The sequence below is a fragment of the Myodes glareolus genome, chromosome 15, assembly GCF_982192425.1.
Source record: "Myodes glareolus chromosome 15, mMyoGla1.1, whole genome shotgun sequence".
Lineage (NCBI taxonomy): Eukaryota > Metazoa > Chordata > Mammalia > Rodentia > Cricetidae > Myodes > Myodes glareolus.
In genome coordinates this window covers 27,464,765-27,487,515 of record NC_142040.1, presented here as the reverse complement: position 1 = coordinate 27,487,515, position 22,751 = coordinate 27,464,765, and the positions used below count along the sequence as shown (strand labels likewise).

The 22,751-nt window shown below is 42.5% G+C and overlaps 1 protein-coding gene across 2 annotated transcripts in view; it reads left to right on the top strand.

Moving 5' to 3' along the window:
• Window positions 1-22,751, top strand: part of Mccc2 (methylcrotonyl-CoA carboxylase subunit 2) — a 73,479-nt gene that overhangs the window by 28,123 nt on the left and 22,605 nt on the right. For both annotated transcript variants that reach the window (XM_087896825.1, XM_087896824.1), the window contains exons 6-7: window positions 375-487; window positions 20,826-20,939. In XM_087896825.1, coding sequence (XP_087752951.1) covers window positions 375-487; window positions 20,826-20,939 — 227 coding nt within the window. The remainder of the gene's footprint in view (window positions 1-374; window positions 488-20,825; window positions 20,940-22,751) is intronic.

Genomic DNA, 22,751 nt, shown 5'->3' with positions numbered 1-22,751 from the left:
AAGAGAGCTATTACAAGAAAGCAACACCCAAATTACCCATTAATCCTTTAGTGGTTCTTGTATTGGTCTAGGAAGATGCAGCTTCAGTTCTCCTGGCGAATTCATGGTGTTTCTGGGTCTTTGGCTGCTCTGTAAGGGACAGTGTCCTGAGAAGTTTATGTGGAGTTTTGACTGAAGGTTGGAAAGCCTAATGTGTTGGGAGGAAAGCTTTGGTTGTGTTTGGGGGTCTGGGACTCTGGATTCTACACACTGGTGGGGGGTGGGAGGAGTGTTTGTGACTGAGGTGAAGACCTAGTTATCCTAGGCCCTAATGGATCTGATTAACTGTGGCCATTTGCTGAGCTGTGCCCATTTCTCTCCCTTTCCTCATACAGTTGACTCAGGCGGGGCCAACTTACCGCGGCAAGCAGACACCTTTCCAGATCGAGACCACTTTGGCCGCATATTCTATAATCAGGCTGTTATGTCTTCTAAAAATATCACACAGGTAATTTCTCATTAGTCAAATATGGGTTTTGTTTGTCTGTTTAGAAAACAACTCCAAATGTCATTTCTATCATGAAATCCCGATGAATTAAAAATAAAGCCGAATTTAGTCGGGCGAGGTGGCTCAGAGAAGTAAATACTCCTGCCACCAAGCCTGTGACTTGAGTCTCACCTCTGGGATCTGCAGGTAGAAGGGAGAGCAGACTCTTTCTTGAGGGTTCATCTCTGACCTGCACATGCACAGGGTGGAAGCTTACCCCCTGTTGCACACGAAATAAGTAAATAGACATAATAAAAGCCAGAATTGAATATGTAATGTAAGAAAGTTTTGTATTCTGTCTTCAGTGTGAACTTTTACTAATGGCAGGCATGTTCCTGGATTATAACAAATGTTTGTTGCTGAAGGAAAACCAGTTTGAAACGAAAATCTTTTAAGGACTGATCTATTAGTGCAGAGGAAACTTTAGTGTACAGGTAAAGAGCTACATAGAGATAAGTGTATACTACCATTGCTTATTAGAGCAAAGGATGATGAACTGATGGGTATCATTAGAAGATTCATAATGGTGTTTGGCTGTTCAAACCGATGAACTAGAATGCATGCGCCAATAAATAAACCCCAAAGCTGTGTTGAGAATAAGCTGTTAGGCAAATGTAGAGCCAGTGCCCATGGTTGTGACAGTTGGGTGCTTGAAACCTTATTGTGCTTGTGTGTAAGCGTGCTTGGAGAAGGGCACACTCAGCTGTGAACAGTGTAGCCACTGAGGAAGGAAGGAGGAAGATGCAGTCATTCAAGAGGATTATGGGTACTTAAGTTATAAATCTGAAATATTTCACTTCCTTGACATTCTCAGAGTCTGTGACTAGAAAGCCATGTTAAAGGTCTTGTTAGACGTAACAGCCCTAAGGACTGTGAGGTGAGCTGGGTTGCTGCTAGACTCCCTAGATGGGCCTGAAATCAGTGGTAAGTGTCCTGTAGAGACAGGATAGACACAGACAGCCAGCGAACTGCTCACGATACCCTCATACATCAGCGCACACAGCCTTCTTAGGGGTGGCCAGAGACCGGGGGGTTTCATTCCTGGCCCCACTCCCTGCTAAGCTTTCTCACCCCAGAGGCCTCTCACTGTGTAGCTCCTTTTGTGTCACCTCTTGTTTCTTTCCCCAAATTCTTCAGACTCTCACTGAGTTCTCTTATTCCTCCTCCTTTTATTCTGTCCTCCTGATCCCACCAAGAACCTGTCCTCAGTGACTGAATAAAGTTTCAAGTCATTGCTTGTCCCTGGTCCACATCTCTGTCTCCAAGCATCAGGGTTCTTCTATCTCTGTAGGTTTTCTGCTAATGCCTCAGTGTGAAATAGAAATGTGTGTGTGGTTCCTGCCGCTGGTTCCTGGTTAGGAAAAGCCTGGGTTCCCGTGTTTGGTATCCGTTCCTAAGACAGAACTCCTAAGACCTTGGTAGATAGGGATGCCAAGAACATCCTTTATTTTAACGTTTGGCCTTTGATTCCTGGTGCAAAGCTGCTAAATCCTTTCCTGGGCAATTGGAACATCCTTTCTTCTAATGAGGCAACTCCTGATAGAGGTTGGCAACCAGAAAGACCAAGCCGTGATGAGAAGCTTGGCACCTCCAGCACCGCCTGCCTCTGACCTTCTAGAGGAGAGGGGCTGGGAATAAAAATGGTCTCTCATGCTTGTGTGATTCTGCCGCCATGTAAATCCCCCCTGCAAAGCCCTAGGGGGCTTTCAAGAGTCCTGGGAGGGCGGCAGATCCTAGCTCCATAGAGACGGAGGCTCCTGCACTCAGTGCCCTCCCAGGCCCTGTCTGTGTACCATCCCTAAGCTGTTTTCTGTGGCCTTTTTAACCAGCAGGTAGAAGGGAAGCATTTGCTTGAGTTCTGCGGGCCATTCTAGCATATTAAATGCAAGGAGAGGGGGTGGTGAGAGCTCCAGATTATGGCTAGGCGGCCTAAATTAAAGCTGGTACTTCTGCCTGTGTTTGGCATTTGAAGTGGGGGCAGTCTGGCAGGGCCTGGTGCTCTCTCCAACTAGTGTCAAAACTGAATTGGATAAGGGGACACCCAGCTGGTATCCAGGTGAGGACTGATTACTTGGTGTGGGAAGAACACCCTCCTTCATCTAATGACAGGAGCGGACAACTCTATGAGAGAGCAGGCGAAATAGTTTTCTGGGCTCTCTTGGCTCAACCAGACCTGAGCACATTACCATCCCCTGCTTGCCTGCTTGGTGCTGTCTTCCAGTTATATTATGTGTGTGAGTGCCTGCATGTGTCTGTGTGTACCACCTGTGTGTCTGGTGCCTGTGGAGGTTAGAGAAAGGTGTCGAATCTCTAGGAACTAGTGTTACAGGTGGCTGTGGGCTGCCATCTGAGTGCCAGGAACCAAACGCAGGCTCTCCTCAAGAGCAGCATGTGTTCTTACCCTGGAGCCGTCTCTCAGGTTCCGATCTTCCTTTCCTGTTGTGGGATTGGTTCTTTGGTGTCAGCCTTGAGTCTTTGCTTTTCCCCTTACTTAAACTTTTTTAGGTTCAAAATATTTACCTTTTTCATTCTTTGAATTTCCATGGCTATTCTTATCTCTTCTTTCTAGGCAGGTCCTGACTGATTTCTTGTACCTTATTGTTGGTCCTTGGTGATTAAAGCAATAACAGATGAATTTTTTGTTTTGTTTATTTTTTTGTTTTTATTTTTGAGCGGGGGCCATTGAGGCAGGGTTTCTCTGCAGCTTTGGAACCTGTCCTGAAACTAATTTTTGTAGACCAGGCTGCCCTCGAACTCACAGAGATAAGCCTGCCTCTGCCTCCCGAGTGTTGAGATTAAAGGCATGCGGCCACCCCTGCCTGTCATCATATGAATTTTTGTATCTTCACAAATTTCCCTGAGGTAGGACATGTTAATATTTATTTTAAAAAAATGGTCTTTCTGTAACTGTTAAAGCAAATGCTAACACATTAACTGATTTTATTTTCTCTCCCCATCTCTTTCCATCTCACCTTTCCCAGTACTAAGGAGCAAAACCACATCCTCAGGCCGGACCACTGAACCACATCCCTAGCCCCTTTCTTATATTTTGTCATTTAAAATTAGAGTGATTAAAAGCATCTTTAATCATGTATTATATAAGTCAGCCATCTGCAATGCTATGCCTTGGATATGGCTTGTCCACTGAAGGATTTTTCTGGAAGCCTAGTCTTCGAAGTAACAGTACTGGAGTGGTGGCTCTTTAAGAGGTGGGTCTAGTGAAGGTGGGGCGGCCGTGGAGCGCTGCCCCCAAAAGGGTCGATTCCTTCAAGAAGGAGTTTTATATTTTATATTATTAAAGTACGAGTGTGGATCCCTCTGATCTCTTGTGTCCTAGCTTGTCATGTGACCTTTCTTCCTGTCACATGTTTCTGCCATGTTGCCACCTGACATACTGTGATGTAGTTAGAAGGTCCTCACCAGGTGCTGGAGAGATGGCTCGGAAGTTAAGAGCACTGATTGCTCTTCCAGAGGACCTGGGTTCGGTTCCCAGCACCCACATGGCAGCTCACAACTGTCTGTAACTCCAGTTCCAGGGAACCCAACACCCTCACACAGACATGCATACAGGCAAAAGACTAATGCACATAAAATAAATAAAGATTGTAAAAGAGGGTGCCTGATCTTTCACCCTCTGAAACTTTGACTCAAATAAACCATTTTTTTTTTTTTCTGTGTAAAATTTTCAGTCTCAGGCATTGTGTTTGAACAGCACAGAACAGACTAAGATATAACTCTGGCTATGTTGTTTATGCATTTTGACAATGATCGATAGTTACCTCACTCCTATTTTCTACCCCAATATTGTATTTTACTTAACGTCACTAACCTTGCCCATTGTAGATCTATTTATCCACTTAGCTCTAAGAATGTATCTCTTACAATCTTATCTTTGTAATTTCTGTATATTTTCAGAAGTAAAACTGATGTTGACAGATATCTAGACCTTTCATTTGAACTTTGCTTCGAAAGGAAAGAGACTTTTTTAGGTCAAAATGTTTATCTTTTTTATTCTTGGAATTTCCACGGCTGTTCTTCACTCTTCTTTCTAGACAGGTCCTGGCTGATTTCTCATACTCTATTGTTGGTTCTTTGTGATTAGAGGACTATTAGATGAACTTTTATAGCTTTACATATTTCCCTGAGATGAGACATGTTATCGTGGTCTCCTGTAACTGTTAAGGCAAATGCCCACACACTGACAGGGTGCAATAGGCCCTCACCCTCATAGCCTCTTGCTTCCTTATCGCATGGTGGGCCGGGGGACCCCCTCATCTACTTGAGTTTAAAGACCTCAGAGATTGGGGTCCAACCTTCCTGAGCTCCTGTCTGAGGCCTCCCCGCAGCCTTGTACACACTCAGGCTGGCCCCTGCTGGCCCATGCAGTCTGCTTTCTTCTCATGTATGGGCTTCATAATCTTCAGCCTCACTCCCCTGCTACCTTTTGTTGCCAGCTGTAGTCCCCTGCCGCATCTTGCTCTTTGTTTTTTTTTTCTTTTTTTTTTTGGTTTTTCTTTTTTTTTTTAATATTTATTTATTTATTATGTATACAATATTCTGTCTACGTACATGCCTAAAGAGGGCACAAGGCCTCATTACAGATGGTTGTGAACCACCATGTGGTTGCTGGGAATTGAACTCCAGACCTTTGGAAGAGCAGGCAATGCTCTTAACCTCTGAGCCATCTCTCCAGCCCCCGCATCTTGCTCTTTGAAAGCCTCTTCTTTCACCCGAGTGCCTCAACAGCCAGCAAGGTGTTTTTGCTTTGACTAGAAGCTAGTCTCTGTTGAAAGAGGCTTTATTTACTAGCTGTGTGAAAGTGCATTTTCTTGGCTGTCCCATTTCCCTCCTCCCAATTTGCTCTAAATTTCGAAGATGTTTAGATGATTACCAGCGGTCCCTCTTGTATCTTCCCTCCACCATCTGTTCTCCTTGACTTAGCTCAGTATTTTTTTTAAGTTTTTATCGATCTATATAATTTTATATGCTCTCCTCCATACCTCCCCTCTCTCTTTCTACTCTCTCCCATGATCCCCACACTCCCAATTTACTCAGGAGATCTTGTCTTTTTCTATTTCCCATGTAGATTAGACCAATGTATATCTCTCTTAGGGTCCTCTTTGTTGTCTAGGTTCTCTGGGATTGTGTATCATTATTTTTGAAGTTGACCTCATTGACTGCCTTTGTTTCAAGCATCTATGATCATCCTGAGTGGGTTAAATGAGCTGATGTCATTGTTTTTAAAATGGATTTCAATAAAGATGAGTAGAAGCTGGGAGAGACGAAAGCGATGTATCTGGTGACATCAGGCTCTCGGGTGAAAAGGTTGAGGAGGAGGCATTCTGGGGAAGATGGACTTCTTGCATTCTGTGTGCCCTTCAACCCTGTTGGTGCAGGGGAGCCTGAGTACCTCAGAGTTAACAGTGTTGATCCAGCAATGTGAGTGACAGTGATCTGAACTTCTGGCCAGCCATTCAGCTGGGATGCACCTTGTGACTTTTATTTCTAATGGAGGTTCTTCATGTAAAGACAGGACCAATACGATACAGACAGTGTCTGCTTTTCACAATTACTTTGAAAAAGGAAGCAAGATGCGAGGCTGGAAAGGAAACACATTTTGAGTGGTTTTTCTATCCAGCCCTAGGACTCTTCCCTTCTCTGTTGCATTTATCCCCAGTCTCTGTTGCACTATCCCAGTCTCTGTTGCATTTATCCTGGTCTCTGTTGCATTTATCCCCGATCTCTGTTGCATTATCGCGATCTCTGTTGTATTTATCCTGGTCTCTGTTATATTATCCTGGTCTCTGTTGCATTTATCCTGGTCTCTGTTATATTATCCTGGTCTCTGTTGTATTTATCCCGGTCTCTGTTATATTATTCTGGTCTCTGTTGCAGTTATCCCCAGTCTCTGTTGTATTTATCCCGGTCTCTGTTGCATTATCCCGGTCTTTGTTGCATTATCCTGGTCTCTGTTGTATTTATCTTAGAATGTGTTGAAGTGGAAAATGGTCTCCAGCTCTGTGATGTGTGTGTGTGTGTGTGTGTGTGTGTGTGTGTGTGTGTGTGTATGTATGTGTGGGTGGGCATGGGGTACAGGAGGTCCAGAGTTCATACCATCTTTCAGAATGAGGCATACGACCTCCCTGGCAAGTCTTCCCCTTTCCACTGAATGGCCTATTGGTCTATGTTTGTAATTCATTTTGCTATAATGAGAACCAGTTTCTGTTGGCCCGGGCAAGACCTGGAGGGTAATGGATTTATCTGCTGAGTCCCATGTGGTTGTCTGTGGTTTGCAGTACCTTATTTCTATTACACAGAAACCATGCTGTGGAAGAGACAACAGTAGTCATTTCAGTGGGTTACATGTCACCCGTGGGTCATCTGTGGCCTCCTCCTCCTTTCTTGCTTGTAAGTCATACAATCATGCCTGGCTTCCTTCTTTCCTTTATCTCTGCCACACAGCAGGTTCCCTCTCCTGTGGTGGGGGGATTGGTGCCTCTCGGAGTTTGTGGAGTTCATCTTTGTTCTTCATGTCCCTTTCGGCATAGTACTGAAGATGTGCTTACAACCCAAGCCAAGTCTACTCCTCATGGTGTAGCCATGCATTTGATGGCATTTTAGTTCTTCGTGGAGAGTGGAGCAGAATTCTCTACAGTTTCAATACTTTGGATCCCAGAGTGGCCTTGCATAGGATTTGCACAAGGGCACACTTTGGGCCAGGAACACTTGTCAGTGTCATTACATCCCTGGGTCCTGTGAGCAGAAGACGCAGAGAAGATGCAGTGGCAGGATGCTTCTGTACGTCCTCCCATGTCCTGTTGTGGGTGACAAGCAACTCAGAATTGAATGATGAGATGAGACTGTGTGATGCTGACTGGTTTAGCTGATGACTTCTCTGTGTTGTGTTCTTTTCATCTTTATTGCTATTATCAGCATCTCTCTGCTTGCATAGCATTAAAATCTTATTTCAATACTTGTGATTAGGCGGCTGGAAAGATGGGTCAGCCATCTCTCACCACCAGTAACATCTGTTCCAGGGGCTCTAGTCCTCTTTTCTGGTCTCCTTAGACTCTTGCGTACACACGGTGCACATAAAACTCACACCAGCACACACATACGCATAAATATAAATAAATGAGTGGGTGGTTCACACCTTTAATCTCAGCCTTTGATTCAAAGGCAGAGACAGGTGGGAAGTCCATGAGTTTGAGACTAGCCTGATCTATATATTGAATTTTTATCCAGCTAGGGCTGCATAGTAAGAGCCCATCTCAATAAATAAATAACTATCTCTTAAAAGTAAATAAAAAATACTTGTGACTAGAAAGGCTTTCTGGGGGCTGGAGAGATGGCTCAGTGGTTAAGAGCATTGCCTGCTCTTCCAAAGGTCCTGAGTTCAATTCCCAGCAACCACATGGTGGCTCACAACCATCTGTAATGAGGTCTGGTGCCCTTTTCTGGCCTTCAGGCATACACACGGGGAGAATTATATATATATAATAAATAAATATTAAAAAAAGAAAGGCTTTCTTTGTTATTGATGAAAGATTTGAGAATTTTGATTCCTATGGACATAGTAACTACACCTCTTTTTTTTTTTTTTTTTTTTGCAAATCTGACTGACTAGCCAGCAGAAAATTTCTTTATTTAGACAGATTTCGAAGACATTTATGGTTATCTCAGGAGATATAGATCACATCATTTTGTCCTGGGCATACTTCTTTTTTTTTTTTTTTTGAAAGTAATTTTATTAAATTATAAAAGTTTCTATTTCCGCCCCTCTTCCCACCACCCTCCCTCCTCCTCCCTCTCCATCCCTAAGAGCAGTCAGGGTTTCCTGCCCTGTGGAAAGTTCAAGTTCCTCCCCCCTCCCTCCAGGTCCAGGAAGGTGAGTGTCCAGACAGACTGGATCCGCAAAATCCAGTATATGCAGAGGAAACAAGTCCCGGTGTCATTGTCAATGGCTTTTCAGAAAGACTCCGGGCCAGCCACATTCAGAGAATCCAGCCACATTCAGAGAATCTGGTTGGATCATGTCCTCGTTCAGTCCCAGTCCAACTGGCCTTGGTAAACTCTCATTAGATCCGTCCCCTTGTATCAGTGGGTGATCGCATCCCTCGCAGTCCTTATTTCCTTTATCATTTTCTTCCTCCTTCTGCTCCTCATTTGGACCTTGGGGGGCTCAGTCCGGTGCTCCAATGTGGGTCTCCGTCTGTATGGCCATCCATCGTCGGATGAAGGTTCTCTCTGGTCTTGCCTTCTTTGCTCACGTTCTCTTTCCTTCTGCTTCTCGTTTGGACCTAGGGAGTTAAGTCCAGTGTTCCAATGTGGGTCTCTGTCTCTATCTCCATCCATCGCCCGATGAAGGTTCTATGGTGATAAGCAAAATATTCATCAGTATGGTTATGGGCCTAGGCCGTTTCAGGCACCCTCTCTTCTGTCCAGAGAACAATCTGGGGATCTCTCCTTGGACCTGGAATCCCATTTATAATCAAGTCTCCTGTAAACCCTAAAATGACTCCCTTAGTTGAAATATATTCTTCCCTGATCCCATATCCATCCTTCCTCCCTCCCCCCCATCCCAGTCCACCGAGCTTTCCCCATTCCTGCCCTACTCCATTCTCTCTAACCCTCTCCCCTTCCAACAACCCTCCCACCCCCCCCCCCCCATGCACCGGAGGTTACCTGGGACTCTTGTCTATTTCCAATCTCCAGGCAGATAACTACATGATTTTCATCAGGTTCACCTTCTTATTTAGCTTCTCTAGGATCACGAATAATAGGCTCAAAGACCTTTAATTATGGTTAGAATCCACATATGAGTAAATACATACCATATTCCTCTTTTTGGGTCTGGCTTACCTCACTCAGTAAAGCGTTTTCTATTTCCATCCATTTGCATGCAAAATTCAAGATGTCATTGTTTTTTACCGCTGAGTAAAACTCTAATGTGTATATGTTCCACACCTTTTTTAACCATTCTTCTATTGAGGGGCACCTAGGTTGTTTCCAGGTTCTGGCTATTACAAATAGTGCTGCTATGAACATAGTTGAACAAATGCTTTTGTAGTATGATAGGGTATCTCTTGGGTATATTCCCAAGAGTGGAATTGCTGGGTCCTGAGGGAGGTTGACTCCCAGTTTCCTGAGAAACCGCCACACTGATTTCCACAGTGGCTGCACAAGTTTGCATTCCCACCAACAATGGATGAGTGTTCCCCTCATTCCACATCCTCTCCAGCATAGGCTATCATTGGTGTTTTTGAGTTTGGCTATTCTGACAGGTGTAAGATTATATCTCAAAGTTGTTTTGATTTGCATTTCCCTGATCGCTAAGGAGGTTGAGCATGACCTTAAGTGCCTTTTGGCCATTCGAAGTTCATCTGTTGTGAATTCTCTGTTCAGTTCAGTATCCCATTTTTTAATTGGGTTAATTAGAGTTTTAGTGTCTAATTTCTTGAGTTCTTTGTATATTTTGGAGATCAGACCTTTGTCTGATGAGGGGTTTGTGAAGATCTTCTCCCAGTCGGAAGGTAGCCTTTTTGTCTTAGTGACAGTGTCCTTTGCTTTACAGAAGCTTCTCAGTTTCAGTAGGTCCCATTTATTCATTGATTCTCTTATTGTCTGCGCTCCTGGGGTTCTGCTTAGGAAGTGGTCTCCTGTGCCTATACCTTGTAGACTACTTCCCACTTTCTCTTCTATCAGGTTCAAAGTGGTCGGATTAATGTTGATGTCTTTAATCCATTTGGACCTGAGTTTTGTGCATGGTGATAGATATGGATCTATTTTCATTCTTCTACAGGTTGACATCCAGTTATGCCAGCACCATTTGTTAAAGATGCTTTCCTTCTTCCATTGTATACCTTTAGTTCCCTTGTCAAATATCAGGTGTTCATACGTTTGTGGGTTAATACCCGGGTCTTCTATTCAATTCCATAGGTCGACTTCTCTGTTGTTATGCCAATACCAAGCTGTTTTCAATACTGTTGTTCTGTAATAGAGTTTGACGTCAGGGATGGTAATGCCTCCAGAAGTTCCTTTATTGTATAAGATTGTTTTGGCTATCCTGGGTTTTTTTGTTTTTCCATATAAACTTGATTATTGTTCTCTCAAGGTCTGTGAAGAAGTTTGATGGGAATTGCATTGAATCTATAGATTGCTTTTGGTAGAATTGCCATTTTTACTATGTTGATTCTCCCAATCCAAGAGCAAGGGAGGTCTTTTCATTTTCTGGTATCCTCCTCAATTTCTTTCCTCAAGGACTTAAAGTTCTTGTCAAATAAGTCTTTCACTTCCTTGGTTAGAGTAACCCCAGGATATTTTATGCTATTTGTGGCTATCATGAAAGGTGATGTTTCTCTGTTTTCCCTCTCTGCTTCTTTATCCTTTGTGTATAGGAGGGCAACCGATTTTTTGGAGTTGATCTTGCATCCTGCCACATTACTAAAGGTGTTTATCAACTGTAGGAGTTCTTTGGTAGAGTTTTTGGGGTCGCTTATGTACACTATCATATCGTCTGCAAATAACGAAAGTTTAACTTCATCCTTTCCAATTCGAATCCCCTTGATCCCCTTATGTTGTCTTATTGCTATTGCTAGAACTTCAAGCACTATATTGAAGAGGTATGGAGAGAGTGGACAGCCTTGTCGTGTTCCTGATTTTAGTGGAATGGCTTTGAGTTTCTCTCCGTTCAATTTGATGTTAGCTGTCGGCTTACTATATATTGCTTTTATTATATTTAGGTATGATCCTCGTATACCCAATCTTTCCAACACCTTTATCATAGAGGGGTGTTGAATTTTGTCAAATGCTTTTTCAGCATCCAATGAAATGATCATATGTTTTTTTCTTTCATTTTATTTCTATGATGGATTACATTGATAGATTTGCGTATGTTGAACCAGCCCTGCATCTCTGGGATGAAGCCCACTTGATCATATGGATAATTTTTCTAATGTATTCTTGGATTCGGTTTGCCAGTATTTTATTGAGTATTTTAGCGTCAATGTTCATGAGTGAGATTGGTCTGTAATTCTCTTTCTTGGTTGTATCTTTGTGTGGTTTTGGTATCAGGGTAACTGTAGCTTCATAAAAAGAATTTGGCAATGATTCTTCTGTTTCTATATTGTGAAATACATTAAAGAGTATAGGTATTAGCTCTTCCTGGAAGTTCTGGTAGAATTCTGCATTGGAACCATCTGGTCCTGGGCTTTTTTTGGTAGGGAAATTTTTGATAACAGCTTCTAATTCTTCGCGACTGACAGGTCTATTTAGATTGTTCACCTGGTCTTGGTTCAACTTTGGTATATGGTACTTATCTAAAAAAAATGTCCATTTCTTTAATATTTTCCAACTTTGTGGAATATAAACTTTCGTAGTAAGATCTAATGATTCTCTGAATTTCCTCTGTGTCTGTGGTTATGTCCGCCTTTTCATTTCTGATCTTATTAATTTGCATGTTCTCTCTCTGCCGTTTGATTAATTTGGATAGGGGTTTGTCAATCTTGTTGATTTTCTCCAAGAACCAGGTTTTTGATTCATTGATTCTTTGGATTGTTTTCTCTGTTTCTATTTTGTTGATATCAGCCCTCAGTTTGATTATTTCCAGTCTTCTAGACCTCCTGGGTGAATCAGCTTCTTTTTTTTCTAGGGCTTTCAAGTGTGCTGTTAAGTCTCCAATGTGTGCTTTCTCCGTTTTCTTTAATTGGGCACTTAGTGCTATGAACTTTCCTCTTAGCACCTTTTTCATAGTGTCCCATAGGTTTGAGTATGTTGTGTCTTTATTTTCATTAAATTCAAGGAAGACTTTAATTTCTCTCTTTATTTCTTCCTTGACCCAGGGGTGATTCAGTAGTTGACTGTTCAACTTCCATGAGTTTGTTGGTTTCCTGGGGGTAGCACTGTTGTTGAATTCTAACTTTAATCCATGGTGGTCTGACAAGACACAGGTGGTTACTAATATTTTTTTGTATCTGTGGAAGTTTGCTTTGTTACCGAGTATGTGGTCAATTTTCGAGAAGGTTCCATGAGCTGCAGAGAAGAAGGTATATTCTTTCCTATTTGGGTGGAATGTTCTATAGATGTCTGTTAAGTCCATTTGATTCAATACCTCCAATAATTCTCTTATTTCTCTGTTAGGTTTCTGTCTGATTGGTGACACCTGTCCATTGGTGAGAGAGGAGTGTTGAAGTCTCCTACTATTAGTGTCTGTGGTTTGATGACTGCCTTGAGTTTTAGAAGTGTTTCTTTTACATAAGTAGGAGGCTTTATATTAGGGGCATAGATATTCAGGATTGAGACTTCCTCCTTTTGAATTGTTCCTGTTATGAGTATAAAATGTCCGTCTCCATCTCTTCTGATTGATTTTAGTTTGAAGTCAATTTTGTTGGAAATTAGAATGGTCACACCTGCTTGTTTCTTAGGTCCGTTTGCTTGAAAAACCTTTTCCCAATCCTTTACTCTGAGTAGATGTCTGTCTTTGTGGTCGAGGTGTGTTTCTTGTAAACAGCAGAGTGTTGGATCCTGTTTTCGTATCCAATCTCTTAGTCTGTGCCTTTTTATAGGTGAATTGAGTCCATTAATATTAAGTGATATTAATGACCAGTGGTTGTTGACTCCGGTTATTATTATTTTTTGTTTGTTTGTTTAATAGAGTTTGTATGTGTCCCTTCTTTGAGTTGTGCTTGTGAAGGGTCGCTAGATGTCTGAGTTATTGTAGGCAGTGTTGGCAATGTTGAATTCCTTGGGTTGCGATTTTCCTTCTATTACTTTCTGTAAGGCTGGGTTTGTGGCTACGAATTGTTTAAATTTGTTCTTATCCTGGAATATTTTGTTTTCTCCATTGATAGTGAATGATAGCTTGGCTGGGTATAGTAGTCTGGGTTTGCATCCACGGTCTCTTAGTTTCTGCAGTACCTCTATCCAGGACCTTCTGGCTTTCATGGTTTCCATAGAGAAGTCCGGTGTAAGTCTGATAGGTTTACCTTTATAAGTTACTTGACCTTTTTCCTTTGCAGCTCTTAATATTCTTTCTTTAATCTGTATGTTTTGTGTTTTGATTATTATATGGCGAGGGGATTTTTTTTTTGATCAAGTCTATTCGGTGTTCTGTATGCTTCTTGAACCTTCATAGGAATATCATTCTTTAGGTTGAGAAAGTTTTCTTCTATAATTTTGTTGAATATATATTCTGGGCCTTTGATCTGCAGTTCTTCTCCTTCTTCAATCCCTATTATTCTTAGATTTGTTTTTTTTATTGTGTCCCAAATTTCTTGAATGTTTTGTGATGAGAATTTGTTGGATTTGCTGTTTTCTTTTATCAGAGCGTTTATTTTCTCTATGGTATCTTCAGACTCTGAGATTCGTTCTTCCATCTCTTTTATCCTATTGGTTATGCTTGATTCTGTAGTCTCTGTTCGTTTACCTAGATTTTCCATATCCAGCCGGCCCTCGTTTTGTGTTTTCTTCATTGCCTCCATTTCAGTTTTCAATTCTTGAACTGTTTCCATTACCTGTTTGATTGATTTTTCTTGGTTTCCCAGTGTATCATTCACGGATTTACTCATTTCTTCAAACATTTTGTTATACTTCTCATCCATTTCTTTACTCATTTCTTCAATCTTTTTGTTGTATTTCTCATCCAGTTCTTTAAGGGAGTTATTCATATCCTGTTTAAGGGACTCTATTGCTTTCATAATGGCACTTTTTTCCAATTCTTCTGAATTAAGAGGTTCAGGTCCTTCTATTGTAGGGTCGTTGGGATCTGGTGATTTCATGTTGTTTTTTAGATTGTTGGAGGAGTTCTTGCCTTGGCGTCTGCCCATCTCTTCCTTCAAATGCTCTATATTGGATCTTCTGGTACCAGGTCAGGTTCCCTTATTGGTCAGGGACTTCACTGACAGAAGGTCTACCTTTCCTCAGGCAGTCTATTGAAACACAGGGACTCCCTCCTGCCGGGTTGCACTCACAGCCCAGGCCCAGCGCGCAAGGGAGCTGCTCTGGGGAGATCTTGTGACCCCAGGGGGAAAGGGGGAAGAGAGGAAGGTGTACCTGGATGAAGGCTGGGATGGGATTCGGGAGAGCTCCGCAGGGTGGATCCACCACTGCAGGGTGACCAGAAAGTCGAGGGGGGCGGGGAAAGTCTGAATTCCTCCTAGCCGAAGCCCTCGGGCCAGGAGCAAACTCAGCCCTCCTCCAATGGATGTCTGCTAGATGTTCACTGTCCCTTGCTGACCAGGAATGTGGCTGAGCTGACATAGAGCCTGCCTGTACTCAGGCAGGCTCTCAAAGCATAGGAACTGCCCCTGCTGGGCTGAGCCCACAACCCAGGCTCAGCGTGCAAGGGAGCAGCTCTGGGGAGATCTTGTGACCCCAGGGGGATGGGGGGAAGAGAGGGTAACTACACCTCTTACAGGGGTTTTTGCGCTTTTAAAATTTTTATTTATTTACCTAATTATTTATTTTATATACATGAGTGTTTTGTCTGCGTGTGTGTCTGTATCATGTATGTGCCTAGTACTCTCAGAGGCCAGAAGTGGGTGTCTGACACCCCTCCCAAACCCGTGTTTTTAAATTATGTAGCAGCATTACGAAAATACAGCTCATCCATTAACTGAAACTTTTCTTGTGTTTTGGGTATCACTGAATTGGATCAAGCTTATTATATCTTTATCTTCTCATTAGCAATCACTCTCTGTTCCTGCCCAGTCCTCCCAGCCACAGATCTCCTTTGACTCTATGGGCTGGTCTGTTGTGAACATAGTCTGTAACTTTGTCTCCTTCATTTACTATGGTGGCTGCATCACTCTCTGGGGCAGAGCAGAATTCTACTTGGCCTTCATCCTCCATGTCTACCGTAGATTAATAGTTTAGAGGTGGATGGAGTCTTTGAAGAGTGGAATAGAAAGTTCTAGTCATTCTCTCCATCATGACGTTTTGGTTAATGGTAAACTTCACAGATGAAGGTGGTCCTGAGGTTGTATTACAGACGGCTTAGCCTTCTGTTTGTGGAATTCTACTCTTTACTATTTGCCCTATGATGAAATTGTCTAACTTTGCATTTTCCATAATTTGTCCATGCTGTTAACCAACACTCAGCTATACTACTAAAGTCAGTTGTGCCTCCATTGTATTTACGTGAGACAGAGGGTTGTTTTGTTGTTATTGTTGTTTGTTTGTTTTCAGTGCTGGGATTGAAACTAGAGTCTGTTTCATAGTAGACAAGTCACTACCATAGAGCCACATGCCTTGACCAAGGTAAATGGTTTATCTATTGCTCTAGAACATACTATCTGCAAACTTGGCAATGTAGAACAATGTATGTTTATTATCTTGTTCTGAGGGTTGGAGTCGAGGCCTACCTTGGGGTCTCACCGGTCCAGTGGCCTGAGAGTTTGATGTGAAGGCTCACTTCCTAGCGCCCTCATGTGGTTGTTGACTGAACTGGTTCTTTCCAGGATTCCCTCAGTTCATCTTGGCTTTTGGCTGGAGGTCCATCCTTCGTCCCTTGCCACGTGAAATCCCAGAGCATTTCACAGCTTGCTACTTGGCTCCATCAGAGCAAGAAAGGGAGACAAAAGAGGGACCGCAAGTGAGAGGGTTACAAGGAGTGGTTTCAGTCTACCGTACTCCCAGGGCTGGCACTGGGGACACCAGGAGCAGTGTTTACTAATTCAAAGTTTGCCACGCCAACCTGCCTTTCCCCGAGCATGTGCTAGCTGGTGTTGGGAGGGTGCACTGTTGATTTCCTTGGTTGCAGAGGAACTGTCGAGAAGATGCATCTGCAATGCCCTAGGAAATATGGCGGAAGTCCCTGAGCTCAGGTGCTCGTACTTGGTCAGTTACTCACTTTGCTGTGAGTCCTCTCCTTCCTCCGTAGCTCTGCTCCCTCGGTAGCTCTCCTCACCCACCCTTCCACCAGGATGGTGGACGTAGCAATTAGGATAGACTGGGTAGTGTGAGCATTTCTTTCTAACGACTCTGGAGGCTGTAGGGCCCCACAGATCTGAGTGCATGGTTGGTTTGGGCTCAGGACTTGGGAAGGGCCTCCTCTTGGCTTTGTCCTCACTTGTTGGATAGAGAGATTTTTGTGTCTATTTACAGAGACCCTGATGACATCGTGGGCTCCACCCTCATGACCGTATAACCTTAGTTGCAGCTCCGAGGCTTCACCTCCAGATCACACTGGGGATTAAAACTTTACCATGAGTTTAGGAGGGGACGCAAGCACTCCTTCCATAGCAGATGTCTCCTCCCGCCTCCCGCCCCCACCCTCATCCTCGTACCCAGCCCTTGCTGACAGTTGCTATTCTTTCCTCTCCTCTTTCCTCTCCTCTGTTCTCTAGTTGTTTTCCTGGAACTCCGCTCTGCCTGCTGGGTTTTTTTTAGGTCTTATTTTTGAAAACTGTTCTCTTTTTGAATCTTACATCACCGCCGCGACTCTGCTCTAAGTTCCTTAAGCCTTTTCCTTCTGGAGCGCGCAGATAGTTTGAGCTGAACCAGTGTTGTCATGGAGAATACAGGGGTCTGAGGTAAAACTATCTTCTGTTCGCTTAGAAGAATGGTTCTCCACCTCCCTGCTGCTGCGACCCTTTAATACCTCGTGCTGTGCTGACCCCACCATAATAAAATTGTTGTTGCTACTTCCTAACTGTAATTTTGCTAACGTTATGAATCATGATGTAAATACCTGTGTTTTCCCAGGGTTTTAAGTGACCCCCATGGAAGAGTTGTTGAACTCCAAAGGGGTCATGACCCACATATTGAACTTCACAAAAGGCCCAGAGTTTTTCAGATATTCATAAAGTGCAGAGATAGTTAAATACTCAGGCATACCACACAGATTTAGGACGTTGGTATCTTATTTTATTATTATTTTGCCTCACTGTAAAGGAAGGCATTTAGATAGTAACAATGAATCTATCCACGGTTCATTTATCCCTCAGACCTGGTAGGCCACTGGGGTCTGTCTGCTGTTGTAAACTTGGATACAATGGGTGTTGCCTTGTGTGTATGAGGGAGGATTTTTGAAGCTGTAGATGTCTTGAAAGCATACTTCTGGGTGATTGTTAAACCAAACGATAAGGAAAGCCACTGCTTTATTAGGTTAACAGTTAAATGCTGAAGACAGTTTAATAACAAACAGAAAGCGTTTAGTAAGTGGAAAAAGCCTTTTTGTGCTGGCCACGTAGTTGGGAAATTGTTAGCTCACAGTACAACCCTTTGAGCTTAATATTAGTGTGGTGTACGGTTCACCGAAGCAGCGTCTGTGCGGATATAAGACAAGTTGATGGAACGCTGGGATCAGAAACACAAGCTGTTTTCATGTGGTACCTTAAAAAATTCAAGATATTCTATTTTTCTTTGGTAATATTTTTCTTACTGTTAATGGGCATTTAGCTAAACTCTTATGTGTTATTCTTTATGGCATGTTCATCTTCAAACAAGGATTTTATTAAGCTTTTTCTAAAATGGGAAGCTTTTGAACACTCACATGTAAAATTATTGTTGACTTCTTGTATCACCCAGCTTCAACATAATTCACTTTCGTCTTTAGATTTTAAAAGTTGTATTTATTATTTGTGTGTGTGTGTGTGCGCGCGCGCGCATGCTTGTGTGCGCGCGCATGCTTGTGTGCGCGCGCATGCTTGTGTGCGCTACAAGGTCAGCTTTCAACAGGTCAGAGAAACAGAGAGGAGGCGTGGCATCAGCACAACTGCATATGTACACAGGAGATGGTTTTTCTGAGGGCCAAAACTGAATTCTTCATTTTATTTTTCTTTCTGTTGCTTGTTCTTACTCTCATCTTTTTCTGTTCTGTTCTTCTACCCTGACATTTTCTTCATTTCTGACCTCTCCTTCTTTTTCCTTCTTTCTTTTCTTCCTTCCTCCTTTACTTCCTTTCTTCCCAGTTATTCTCCTTCTATGTCTTTCCTGCAGTTTTCCTTCTATTATGTCTCTCATTTCTCTCTTATCCCTTTTATACCTCCTAAGACAAAAACTTCTTTGCAAGAAAGGATTACCTCACAACCACAAGTTACATATTTTCCTTTCAAGTCCACAGTCATTAAACATTTCTCTTCACCCAAGAGCAATGATTCTTTTATAATTGATTAACAAAATTTTAAACAAGCTAAATGTATTTCAGCCCGTTCCTTTTGCACTGGGGGGCAGCAGTCTGCAGTTTTAGCATAGCAGATTCATGTCCTGCTTCTGCTCTGCAAAACCTTTAAACAAGTGGTCTAACTAACCATCTATTTTTCTTTACACACAATAGGGTCATTTAATTTTCTTGTACAACTTTGTTTTTCAAGGTGCGTACCGGAGCCTGTGATTAATTCTGTAAATTACATGACCAAGGAACTCAGGCCTAACCTCAGGTGTAGGGACGTAATTGCTTTCTTTAATCATTGGCCTGGTTTCCCACAGGCAGAATTCATGGGTCTATAATACATGAAACTTCCTTGTTCTTATTTTCCATCTTCTGCAGTTCTCACAGGGGAAGGTGACTTCTACCTAATTTTACCCTTGAATAACCTAAAGCATTTCCCTGATCATCTTTACTGCCTTAACCACCTTTGTCTTTTAGGCCGACCCTGAAAGTCCGGTTAAATCGCAGATCTAACTAAGCACCATTGTTCATAAAACTTGTCTCCATTATTATCTGTAGGATGCCCAGTGCGGAGTGGAATTTTCCTATGAAACAATCACACGATACTAGATACAGTGGGGTCCTTGCACATAGTAACCACACCATGCCAAGCACAGCAGGAACACAGCAACAGCAAGCAGGAGGGAGCACAGCCGACGCAAGGGACCTTCTGGAAACAATCTCCCTCCAGGGCGGGGCTTTCGAGAACAGAGCCATCATAACTTTTGTATCTGCTGGGTGTGTTCCATCAGCTCCATTGCTGACTGCAGGTCCCTGATGGCTACTGATATTCATGTGTGGTGTGTGGGTGTCCACTCATGTACGCAAGAGTGCTTGAATGTGTAGAGGCCAGAGGTTAATATTAGGTCATTCTCCATCCACCTTATTTATTTCTTTCTATTTATTTACTATTTGTGTGTGTGTGTGTGTGTGTGTGTGTGTGTGTGGTGTCTTGAGACAGGATCTTTTACTTACTAACTGGGAAACTGCCAAGCACACCATTTTAGCTACGCTCTCTGGCCAGCAAGTTCTTGGGATCCACTTCTCTATGCTGGGGTTATACACATCTGTAGCTATGCCTGGCTGTTCACATGGTGCTGAGAATTCAGTTTTAGCAGCGAGCGCTCTCAACAGCGGACCATCTCCCTAATCCTTCCACCTTATTTTCTTGAGGCAAAGTGTTTTGCTTTCATTGAATTTACCAATTTGACTAGACCAGGGAGCCGTGAAATCCAGGGACCCAGCTTTCTCTGCCTCTCTAGCACTAGGATTACAGGTATTCAGACTGTGCCCAACTGTTTTACATGGTTATTGGGGATCACTTTGCCAACTCAGCCATTTGAGGAACTTTTTCAATGCAAATGTTAGCATTAGTTTTGAAGTTAGAAGATTATATTTGTGCTAGCACAAAATATTAATAACATTCATTCAAAGAATTATTTCAATGCCCCCAAGAGCTATTTATTTATATAAAGTGATTATTTAGAGGGTGCAGTATTATCAGTTCCCCTCTGAGGAAGTTTTATTGAAGTGAGTATATGGTAGGTTTCTTTTCGCAGACTAGTGGTTTACCAGACCAGTATTGTCCTAATAGACTCTTCATCTACATGTTCTGTAAGAGTGAAACATAAGCCCTGCAAAATAGTTTCATACAAGAGGTCAAGACACGATTCCAGGAGACAGGAGAGCTAGCTCAGTGGTTAAGAGCACTTGCCGCTCTTCCAGAGAACCTGAGTCCGGCTCCTTGCACTCGTACCAGGGTGCTCACAAATTTTAAGTACAGTTCCTAGGGGTCAGATCAGACGCCCTCTTCCTATCTCTGTGGGTATGTGCTCACAAACTTTGGATATATACAGACAGACACATACATATAAGTTAAAACAATAACAAAAGAGATTTTTTTTTTTCCTAGTCACAAGGATGGTATATGCCTAGAGGCTCTGTCTTCAGGAGTTGGGAGGATCATGGGTCCTAGGCTAGTCTAGGCTACACAATAAGAACCATCATCTCAGGACTCCATTTCTAAAGTGAGGTCCAGGGATCAGCCCTTAGTATCAGCTAGGCACTGCAGTGTTTGTAGGGACGTTATGCCACTGCCATGTGTTTCCTGTTGGAGTCTCACCTCCTGGCTTGCCTGTGCCTTCTTTGCAGATAGCTGTGGTCATGGGCTCCTGTACAGCGGGAGGTGCATATGTGCCTGCAATGGCGGATGAAAACATCATCGTACAAAAGCAGGGTACTATCTTCTTAGGTGGACCACCCTTGGTAAGAATATTATCTTGGTTGAATGATTTTTGATTCATTAGAGTTAAATATAGACACATAAGCTATTATAAGCTTTAAAAATGTGGTAAGTATAATGCATCACAGAAATTTACTGTCTAATAAATCTGAATTATTTGTTTCAATGGCATTAAACATATTTGTATTATCATGTAGATGTTGCCATATCAAGCCCTAGAACTTTTTATCTTCTGTTGTTGCCTTGACAACCACCCTTCTATTTTTCTCTTTTCTTCCTTCCTTTCTTTCTTTCTTTCTTTTTTTCTTTCTTTCTTTTTTTTTTTTATTTGAGAGACGGGGATACACTGTTTAGCTCTGGCTGGCCTAGAATTCACTATGTAGATCAATCAGGCCTTGAACTCACAGAGATCCTCCTGTCTCTGCTAGTATTAAAGGTATGTGCCATGTCTAGTGCCACCATTCTCTTTGTTGAGTCTTGAGTCTTAAGAATTTGGCCACTCTAGGTTATATATAGTATTAATTTTGGGTAAAATGTTGGGAAATATGCTTTTTGTATCTCCATGTACATAATGAAATTTTGGAAAAGACAGAATAAATGTAGAGTGTAAGAAACATGAAATACTTTTGGCTTTTTGAGAATTTTGGAATGCCTAGCATATTCTAGAAGGTGTTTTGAGCTGGATATCATAGTACACACTGTATTCCTAACAGTTAGAAAGTAGAGGCAGGATGATCAGAAGCGATAAAACGTTATTCAAACATAGAAAGGAATGAAGTTCTTCACAATATGGATGGGAAACATGTGAAGCACACACAGAAATATGATTCCATGTTTGTGAATATTTAAGGGAGCCAAATTCATGGCGATAGAAAGTAGAATAGTGGCTGTCAGGATCTAGGAGGGAGAGTAATGGGAATGGCCACAGCTGAGTGGGAGTTTCCCCTGGGAGTGATGGAATGTTCTGGAATGATGATGACTGCACAATTTTGTGATTACCAGAAAAACCTCTGAAATGTATGGTTTAAAATGGCAGACCTCAAGGCGTGTCAGTTGCTAGTAAGAACTCATGCAAAGTAAATGTTTCCCATGTGATTTCTAACAAGTATGGAAGATGAGGTAGATCAGAAGGAGCTTGTGCTATAACTGTGGCAACTCTCCAGTGCTGTTTAGGGTGCTAGTGTTCTCGGGATGTTTGTGATACGCTCTCATCGGCTCACGCGCAGAAAATGTGCTCCACTTTTACCTGTGCACTGTGAGAGTACAAACTTTCACAGATAAAGGTATGAGTGACATTTGAAAAGATCTGTGGGGAGAATTTGTGGCACGTAGTGCTGGGATAACACCTGGTGTTTTAGAAGCATTCATCTAGGTTGACTCATGGATTCAGATTTAACTTACCCAGCAAACCCGAAGTCCTCCAGATCTGACCGCTGTCAGTGGTCCATGAGAGACGACTGTGTTTAGGGAGGGAGGAAGAATCTGAAGCTTCATAGATCATCTGAGCATCCAGTGTCCTCACCCTTGTTTGTTGGCAGTTGAGAAAAGGCTTTGAAGAAGGAGATTCAGGTGCTGTTAGTTCACGTAGCTTACTGTGGTTGAAGCAAATGGGGGTTTGAGGGACTTTTTGTTCTCCTGGCTCCTTTCCCACCCTAACTTGCTGTTTGCTACAATGACAACCTTTCACTGTTCTTACTTTGGTCATCTTTGCACCTGTCAGGGCATCAAACATGTTGTGGGTGTTCAATAAATATTAACTGATGACAGCCATATCCCCCTCCCCCGGAAATTAGTCAGATCCTTGAGAGTAAATATAGTATATCTGTTGTTTATCT